Consider the following 9,554-nt stretch of genomic DNA (forward strand, 5'->3'; position numbering starts at 1 on the left):
ATATACCTGAATAAATAATCTGAAACACAACTCAATATACCAGCAGTAAACGGGACTTAAGACCGGGACCGTCATGCATTTAAGTGTGCAGAGATGACCTTTTAACGGCAAGATGAAAACACAAGTCAGAAAAGTCTTTTTCCACATTTATTCTGACACACTGACATCAATTTACTCGTCTGCCTCCGACTCCTCTTCGTCGTCCTGACTGATCTGGAAGTAACGCAGCTCGTACGTCTCCTTGTCGGACGCTACTACTCTCAGCCAATCACGGAGGTTGTTCTTCTTGAGGTACTTCTTCGTTAGGTATTTCAGATACCTAGTGGGGGACAAGTAGCATCGTTTAGTCACAGTATTTTTAGTTTTTGATTTCCAATAATAGGGGGTTTCAAATGGGTTTTGGACGCTTGGTAAAACGTGCTACAGTATATCTCACCTTTTGGAGAACTGCTTCTCAGACACGACGTTGATCTTGTTCTTCATGCGGCCGACCTGGACAACATTGCCCAGATTCCCCGTCTTTCCGTTGACCTTTATCCTCTCTTTGAGGAAGATTTCCTGTTGGATAGATCACAGTGACACACTAGGGAAGAGAACCCTAGTATATTCGGACCTAGGGAAGGGAACCCTAGTCCAGACACACGGTTAGCTGCACGCAACGGCTGTTAAATTAACCCCTTCATAATATAACATTTGGAAGGGTTAAATCTGCATGAGAAAATTAACCCAGAAAGTGTTTAACAAGTGCGGTGATAAATAATAACTCATAGGACTTATATAGCTCTTTTTTTGGATATTCAATACTTACAAAGCTGGCAGAGTCCAGGATCCCATCCTCCACGGGGTGGGTCAGGTCCAAAGTGAACTTCCATGCAGCTCCCTTTTTGGTCTTCCTGCCAACAGTTGGCCTCTTCTGTTTGAGCTGTGAGGTAAAAAAGCAGCAACAAGATCAGAAACTTTAGGTCTTAGCAGCAGCACATGTGATTATGTTCATCTTAAAGACGATATTCTAACATTTCTATATTGATAATTCATTGTGGTTAATTTATTACTTTTAGATTTTCACTGGTTGCAAACCTACAGACATCTGTGACAATTTAGATTCTGTAGGTGAATGCACCATATTCTTCATTAGAGAATAAATCTTTCATTTAAGTGTCCTTAAAATAACTGCCCTTTATTTAACAAATTAAATGTAACGTTCGTGTCTAAATTTAAGGTCTACCTATCTAGTTCACGACACAGTAGTAGTTCTACTTCAATTTCTATGAGCTCTTACAAAGATAGCGAACATAAACAAGTGAAGCCGAACGGACTACTGTGCCTTATACCACACGTTAACTAGCAGTATACATCGCATTTACAAGTCAATTGGAGGAAAAAACATTGACAAGAAATAAAACGCCACGTATTCTATGGAGGCCGGCTTCCTGTTACGGACTAATGAATGGAACACGTGTCGGCAAACGTCAGGACTACTACGAGCCAGTGCTAACTCTGCTAGCTTCTCGGTTTCCTTTCATAGTAACCCGCTCGATGTTTACACGGAGTAGTGCGCTTCTAGCTTTACGTCGTTAAAGTATAAACTTAACAGAATAAGTGGGAAAGGGCAAAGAGATTGATTATAAAACGCTTAGATTCCAGCGGAGCTGGAGGGACTTACCGGCGCCATGTTGAGAGCTCGGACGTGAAAGGACGAACCGGAGGTGACGCTGCAGTGACGTAGGGCCGACTTTTGGAACGCCCTTACCAAATAAGGGCCGATACCAGTATTGCTACGGAAAAACACATGGATCTGGAAATAATAGGTCTACTGAAGAGCTGGTGGCACCGCCGAAATCCTTACTAAATATGAAATAATTCTTTCTGCGTCATTTTTCCTGCAATACTGATATTTGAACATTGATCAACAGCGATGACTTTTGAGTTTAGAGTTTAGCCTGTTGTTTCAGCAGCTGTCTGTTGTGGTATGAGGTAGGTCCAAAGGTCAATTACAGCCCAAACACACCCTGATAATAAACCTGCTGAGTTTGGGCAATCATTCACAGCCCCTTCACACACAATCCCTGCTCTGCCAGGGGCCTCACGGAAGCCCTGTTCATTCAGCTGCATTACTATGACCACACCAAGTAAAACCACTCCTGATGAGTCAGAGAAACCATAACTGGTCAAATGAAGAACACGCATCCTTCTCTCCACCGTGATGCCATCTGTGGCTCATTGTAGACATGCATAAGTTATTGGTTGCTACTGCTGTGAGCCCGTATCTGCAGCCATGAGTTCACACATTTGCACAGTGCTTTAATAGTATATAATCCACACTACACATTTACTATATTTTGTGCTGTATTGTTTTGTATTTCAGTGGGAGGAGTTAGTGTGAAGATGCAAAAGCCCCCCCCTCCCCGCACCATCAGGACTGTAAAAGACATACTGACGTTGAGGTGGTATATCAGACCTTTTTCTCTGTTCATTTATTTGACATGTGTTAGGGTCACATTGAAGGAAAGGATTTGACACATGAAAACATACCATATGTGACCCCAAACACTACTTTCTACGTCTCACATTGGGTTTTGTTTTTTTACTTGTTAAGTTAAGTATTACCGACACTTTAGCTGAAAGAAAAAGCATGACCTTTGAGTATGGCCATACTTTTTTAAACAGGATTTAAGAATTATAAAATGGGAGAACAAAAAAAACAAGGGAGGAGCACCATAAAATTAATGCATTTCATGATCACAACAGCATTGCCTTTGCAGATTATACTAATTTTCAACCTAAAGTTTATCCAGACTTCTACAGTAGAATACACCTCCAAATGAGCTACACGGTCACTTTGCCATGCTGACCAAACCTACAAAATTGCAGTGTACATTAGAGACAGAAAACCAGACATAGATTGCAGTTTTTGTCCATTTGTTTCATCGTTTTATTTTTTGCCATCTCCAGTCAGGTGACAAAGGCCCCGAGTGAACAAAGTTTGCAACTCTACCACCCTCCCCAACCCGATCGAGTCCCTCAAAAAGAAACACGCCTCACTGCAAACCGCCTCCCACATTTCTGAGGCCCACACCGCTACACACTCACGCCTCTGAAAACAAAATATAACACTCCTTTTGTATTGGGGGATGGCCAGGGCAGCGGGGGCAAGCCCTCGACTGTCCCGGTGGACAAGAGGCGTGAGCGCACGGGACTCTCACGCCCCTCAAACTTCTACACAGACGAGAGACTGGCATCACGAGGGTAAAATCACTGAAGTTTGTTTCTGTTCTTAAGGGGAGGGAGAAGAAAAAAAAAAAAAAAAAAAAAAGGAAAAAAAATCACTTCTCTTTTCTTGGTTTTAGAGCTTGACATGCTGGGGTGGACCTCAAGTGCTCATAAGTGCTAGCCACCACCAATCCCAGCGGTTAGGAGTAAAACGGACCCGTCGAGCCCAATCAGGAACCAGAGCAAAGACCATGCTGGAAAGCGGTATGGCTGCTAGAGGGACGGCCTAAACCAGAATTTAGCATCTACAAGTACTACCCACCCTCCCACTGCTTTAACAACTCAAAAACTGCTCCCCCCTCCCCTCCCGTTCCCTCTAAAAGGCTTGAGACCTGCTATATTCAAGAATATAAAAAAATAATCATACAAAAGCTGAATCCCGTTGTTATTAAACATTCAGGAATGTGAGTGGCAAAACTAACACCTTGAAGGCAAAAATAAGCAGGAATGAGCAACTGATCATTATTTTTTATGTTTTATATAAAGTAGATTGTTACCAAACAAAACCTCAGTGATCAGGCAGAGGACCATGCAGCGAGCTGCATTGGAACTTCCCCAACAGCAATGGAAAAGAGAAATGAAAAGGGGAGGGAAAAAAAAAACCAAAAACAAAAGATCAATGATGAGAGAAATCACAACAGGATGATTGAGGTTGTCTGTGAAGGCCGACGCTTTGGTGACAGAACCAATGAGAATGCAAGAGACTGGTTGTGGGTGGTGCTTGTTGCCTTGGCAGCAAAGTCCGTCTCCCTATTTGCTGGCCAAGACCTTGGTAGCGACAGCACATTCCTCCCCCATGGCAGAAATCACGGTGACCTGCGGAGATCACACAATATGTCAATCAGCTGAAACTTTACGAGCCTCACGTGGGACAACTTTCAGCTCTAACCATGCTGTGACCAAGACAGGCTTGACCATCAAAGTCCAGTTTGTCTAGTGCGCTGTACCGTGCTAAAATAGGTGTGCTTTGGATTGGCAGAGGGATTCTGGGACGGGCTTGGGCATGCTACAGACTCATGGTGTGAGCAGTACTGGAGAGAAATTGGAGCGGGACATAGGGATACGCTCTGACCTTTTAAAAATGCCACTCTGTGCTCCATCCAAAATCCCACTGCTAGCAGTCCACTCACATGCTCTGATGCAGAGGTTGAGTATTTACTTGAAGTTTTGGCAGACGTGACTTGTCAGTAAAGTCATGTTCTCCATTGTGCTGACTCTGAGACCGCACTTCTTGGAAACTATGCAAATCCATGCGGGTCTTATTACATTGTGATGGCATACGTACAAGAGGTAACCATGTTTATGCCTGGTTGGGCTTAGAGCTATGCGAATGCAGGCCAGCGAGGGACTAGGGATGATCATGCTTTGGCATGATACGTTGCAACTGGGTCTAGTCCGAGTGCGCCCTGATTCAGAATCCACACGTGGGTCACATTTATGCTTCAACCTGATTCATACCACCAGCAGAATCAAGAATACATGTTTGAGTTGCTGGTCTCGGGCATCTACACAGCTATATAAACGTGATTCAAAGTGCCCACAGCCCAGGAATTAAACAGCACTGATTAGTTATCTTCAAAAATAAGTGGTTCATCAGGTCAACACAGATCTCATAATAATTTACACTCACCATGAATTCATCACCGGCTTCAAACTTTGACTCGATTTCCTTGCCGATATCGCTTTCAGGGACACGCAGGTCTTCCCTGATTTCACCGTTGTCACTCATCAGCGACATGTAGCTTTCGTTGATGTTGACCAACTGGGAAAATAAGGACACATTAGATAACGGCCATTTACATGAACTGCAACACAACATTGACTGTATTCTATAAAGTCAATGCAACTTCTGCATATTTATTTGCTAGGAAGCACATCCATATTACCGACTTTAGCGTCAACCTCAAGCAGTTTAGTCCTCACAGTATGTCCTAAAGTTATTAAGCTTACATCAACTAACAGTGACGTTGTTTACATACATCTCTTGTTCATATTGGTACAGGATGTTCAAAAGCACGAGCAGAATTGTTTTATTTTCTAAGCAAATATTAGATGTATTGCAAAATGTTTTCCAACAAGTAATTTAACATTAATGCAACATCCATATGATTGACTAGAATATGTACCCATGATGAGATTTAATGTCACATTTCTGGCTGATGTAAATGTATGCAAGTAGCCAGCAGCTACTCAAAGTTATGCTCAAGAGAAGCCAGCACAGAAGCCAGCACCAGTCCTTTCTAAATAAGTTCTGCACTCTCGAGTTAACTGCAGTTACACTTATGTGAGAAACGTTCCAGGGATGTTTGGACTGCTTGTGTACCTGGTAATCTATCCTCTTGATGGAGGGAACATCCATGTTGTGGGTGGATGGGCACATATCTTCAAACTTCTTGTTGGTGAAGATGTCGATACCAACCATGTTAACCTACAGAAGAAAATGTAGTTTTATAAAGTGATGACAAAACATGACCTTTATAACTGCAGCACAATAAATTAAAGCAAAATGCACAAATGATGATTATGATGCAAAACTACAGAGCAGCAAATTAATACAACTTCTTGTAAATGTGCCGGAACTAGCCATGTACTCTTTTCCATCTGTTGTCCCTGGAGAGATCATGAATCGAGAAGTTGGTGTGAAGTGATGCCAATATATAAATAACTTTACACATTCTCTTAAGTCTATAATAAATAAGTGATGCCAATTAGTCAGCCAGAAGCTCAATGTTTCCATTAATTCTGGAGGGCAAAGTACATGTAGGAGCACCCTGGTGTTTAAAGAAAAAGATAAGGTTTCTCCATCCAGATTACTAAAACGAGAACTACACAAGTCGCTTGGCTCAGACTGATTTGAAACTTGAGATCCAAGCCCCAAGCTGAGCCTCAGGTCTCTGCCAAGCCCATCTTTGCAACTGGTTGAGTGTTTATTTTAATTTCTATTTCCATTTAAAATCACTTTGCACAGCCACTTTACCATACAATAAATAATTTTACCTTGGCATGTCCGTGCTTGCCGGTCTTGGAGGTGGACATCTCCACAATTTTGCAGGGACGTCCCTTCAGCACCACATACCCGTTCTTACGCAGTGCAGAGCACTGCATGGGGTAGGTGGCGGAGGCGCCAGACTCGGCGGTCGTGAAGTCAAGATCGGGATCTGACATGGTGCGATGGGTCAGCGGTGCTGCAAAAGATATTTTAAGTTCATTAACCTTACCATCAAATGTGGAAAATATTGAATTAGCTGCAAATAAACCGTAGAATGTAACTATAGCATGCAGTACAACCATGATGGGGAAAACATCTTGATGCATGTGATTTTACACATTATTGAACTGATACACAGTAAAGACAAACATGGTTGGCAGTAACCATGCATGCTTATATTTAGATATTGTCCAACAAAGCTTAATCCACAACAGACTATATTCAAACAAATTAAGTACCTACGACAGTACCCTGGCGTTTAAGTAGTTTGTAGATTTATATCTAGGAGTAGAAACCAATGGACTTGGTGTCAAGACTCACAGAGGTGGGGATTAAAAATGGGCCAACATTTTTGGGGTCATTTTTCAAAATATAGTGAAAATAAATAACGGAAAATGTAATATTGCCAGCAGTTAGTTTGTAATTTAGAGAGTTGGTGTTTACATGACAGCTTTTACAATCAACATGTAGCATAATCTATAATCAAATAGGGAAAAAAAAGTATGATTATCACATTCTGCAATTTAAAACTTCAGGGTTGAATCTACAAACACAAACCTTTAAGATCGGTTCAGAACCCCAAGTTTGAGGAATTCCATTTGTGTAAACATTACCATTTAAAATCACTTATCAAAATATGAATGGATACTTTATTATTTTTTTTACTGGGTTCAACGCTGATTTATAGACGCGGTCCCTGGGTTTGCTCTGGCTACTGCAGCCCTGGAAAGGGCCCCACCGTGCGATACCCTGCGAATAAACATCGCGAGATCTCGGGGAAAGTGGCATCATTAGGATCTGTTCCGTCAATTAAAATCAAAGTCTGCTCTTAATAATAAAGTCCCAACTATGAACATGCAGCGACACAGACAGAATCACGGATCAACTTAGCTCGGCTCAACACGAGGCTTTGCGGCTGCGCCACTTTCAATGTTTCCAACTATTTTTTTTTTTTTTATGTTGGCCAACATTAACTGAAACAAAACCCGATTTAGATACTTGGTTAACCCAATAGCCAACAGTGCCTTTTAGATGACAAAAAACTACTCTTGCTGGGGAGCTAATGGGAGTCATTTCAGCAATCTGACAACAACACATTAGCTTGCGCAAGCAAGTTAGCTTGGCCTGGGGGTTAACAAGTGCAACAGCGCCAGATAACGGTACAAAGCCAGCCAACAATAACGCTACTTTTACACCACCGCCAGCTAATGTTATACTTGCCGGTCCTAACACCGAGTTTCAAATTAGCAAGCCCTATTTGGGATACGTTTATTCTACCGCGATGTTTATTAGCCGGCCAACATGCGGTGCTGCTGCACAAAAAAGCGAGTACCGTTATCCGGCTAATGTTAGCTAATGCGATGCTAACGCTAGTCGTCCATTCAGCACCTTCCAAATAAAACCGGGGATTGACGCTCGGTCGACAGTGGCTGGTTTGCGGGCCGTTGAGTTTGTATGATCGACATCTAAAACGTCGGCTGACAAATAAAGCACGGACGCATATTTCCGTTACCGGAAAAAACCCAGACATTAGCGTAGGGGATGACAAGCGACTTCTACTGACCGCGCCGCCGAAGGCCGCATGTCCCTTTGATTCAACCTGGTAACGTTAGCTGAAACATGGACACCCACACCCTGCCCTGCGATCGACTACAACCACCGAGAAATTAAATAACTACTCCCGCAGCTGCTCAGACGTCTACAAGGCTAGTTAGTAACCCGGAATCGTTTATCAGTACACTTAAAAAAAGCGTTAAGTCATCCGTTTATCTCCACCAGAGTAGAAACACGCGCCATGCCACACTTACCTTCCAAGAAAAAGAGGACCGAAACTGCGCACGCGTGGCCAACTTTACTGCAGCATCCGTAGATGGACAAGGGAGGGGGCGTTTATGTGTTCCGGTAGCAGCCTGGCAGAAAGGGTTGCCAGGTCTGAGGCAGTCAAACATGGCAACGCAGGGTTCCATGGCAGGCAACAGGCATCTTTTACAGTCCCCCCCAAAAACTGGGGCACCCTCTCCCACCACCATTACAATGTATTACATGTAAACTGTTGTACAAGTACATCAAATACAAGTATTTCAATTATATGAGTGAAAGTAGCTATTCCATGCAGCACAATATACGAAAATAGTAGAAAATGAAACAGTGGTGGAAGAAATAGTTGTAGGAATACCAAAGTGTAGAGTTACTTAGATCAGTCATGTATTCAAAATATAACATCAAAAAAAGTAAGCAGGTTTGGAAGAAATACTCTTTAAGTTAAGTAGAAATAGCAATACCATACTGTCTTTACAATACAAATATGTTATTTAGAATAACATAACTTTATGATCATGTAGATTTCTTACATCCTTTTATTGTAGGTATATTTGTGTGGATAAATAGTGAAACAGTATTTTCTACAGTGTTCTACAATAATATTTTGAGTGATCATCACTTAAGATTTGTACATTTTTATGGTATTTTTGGGAGGTTCCTGGCAGCATTATGTTTTGTTAAAACAAAATGAGATGTCCAACTTAAAGATGAGTTTGTACTGATGCTGTGTGGGTTAAGGACCCTTTAAAGGTGTTAAACAAAGAAAGAAACAAAAAGAAATGCAGACCAAGTTTTGGGAAATTTGGTGATCTCTTAACTTTACATTAGCTCCATCACCAGGTTTAAATTTGTCCAATTTTTCAGTTCATACCTGCAGAATGATATGATATTCCCATCAGCCTCCATTTAACTTTATCTATATTCTTTAATAGCCAATGTAAGCATGTGTATATCACTGTGAGCATGTTGATCTACCATTTAGCTCAAAGCAATGCCAGCATAAATCAGTCTTGCTACACTTAGAAAGAACAAGTTCATTTCACTTTCCATTTTTAAGTTGTAACAACTTCACAAAATTATAAATAAAATTAACAAGTAGATTTAAATTAAACATAATTTAAGACCAATGTTGTGTTGACATTATTGATCACTTGCACTAAAGGAGAACAAGTGTTTCATCCTACACACCTGTCAACAACACTTTATAATCCATAAGGTGATCCAGATGCAGCGTAAAGAAAGAGAGCAGAGCAGG

The 9,554-nt window shown here is 41.6% G+C and overlaps 2 protein-coding genes across 2 annotated transcripts; both read right to left on the reverse strand.

Annotated features, from left to right (window-relative positions):
• Positions 1 to 135: 135 nt before the first annotated feature.
• On the reverse strand, positions 136 to 1,753 carry rpl22l1 (ribosomal protein L22-like 1). Its single transcript, XM_084033517.1, has 4 exons — positions 1,664 to 1,753; positions 809 to 922; positions 437 to 558; positions 136 to 319 (listed from the first exon to the last, which is right to left on the reverse strand). Exons 1-4 carry the CDS (start codon positions 1,670 to 1,672, stop codon positions 172 to 174), a joined length of 393 nt encoding a protein of 130 aa, XP_083889643.1. The 5' UTR covers positions 1,673 to 1,753; the 3' UTR covers positions 136 to 171.
• Positions 1,754 to 2,902: 1,149 nt separating this feature from the next.
• On the reverse strand, positions 2,903 to 6,472 carry eif5a (eukaryotic translation initiation factor 5A). The gene is made up of 4 exons (XM_084033938.1): positions 6,268 to 6,472; positions 5,594 to 5,698; positions 4,901 to 5,032; positions 2,903 to 4,086 (listed from the first exon to the last, which is right to left on the reverse strand). Exons 1-4 carry the CDS (start codon positions 6,433 to 6,435, stop codon positions 4,021 to 4,023), a joined length of 471 nt encoding a protein of 156 aa, XP_083890064.1. The 5' UTR covers positions 6,436 to 6,472; the 3' UTR covers positions 2,903 to 4,020.
• Positions 6,473 to 9,554: the final 3,082 nt, after the last annotated feature.

Source organism: Eutrigla gurnardus, assembly GCF_963514095.1.
Source record: "Eutrigla gurnardus genome assembly, chromosome: 18".
Classification (NCBI taxonomy): Eukaryota; Metazoa; Chordata; class Actinopteri; order Perciformes; family Triglidae; genus Eutrigla; species Eutrigla gurnardus.

What these genes read in the sequence shown, in the direction of transcription:
- rpl22l1 (XM_084033517.1), bottom strand. An exon ending in TCCTGGACTCTGCCAGCTTT is followed by an intron (nt 559 to 808) that starts GTAAGTATTGAA and finishes TCTATCCAACAG; the next exon opens with GAAATCTTCCTCAAAGAGAG. An exon ending in GAGAAGCAGTTCTCCAAAAG is followed by an intron (nt 320 to 436) that starts GTGAGATATACT and finishes GTCCCCCACTAG; the next exon opens with GTATCTGAAATACCTAACGA.
- eif5a (XM_084033938.1), bottom strand. Translation starts at nt 6,435, where the DNA reads ATGTCAGATCCCGATCTTGACTTCACGACCGCCGAGTCTGGCGCCTCC. An exon ending in GCAAGCACGGACATGCCAAG is followed by an intron (nt 5,699 to 6,267) that starts GTAAAATTATTT and finishes TTTCTTCTGTAG; the next exon opens with GTTAACATGGTTGGTATCGA. An exon ending in TCAAGAGGATAGATTACCAG is followed by an intron (nt 5,033 to 5,593) that starts GTACACAAGCAG and finishes TTATTTTCCCAG; the next exon opens with TTGGTCAACATCAACGAAAG.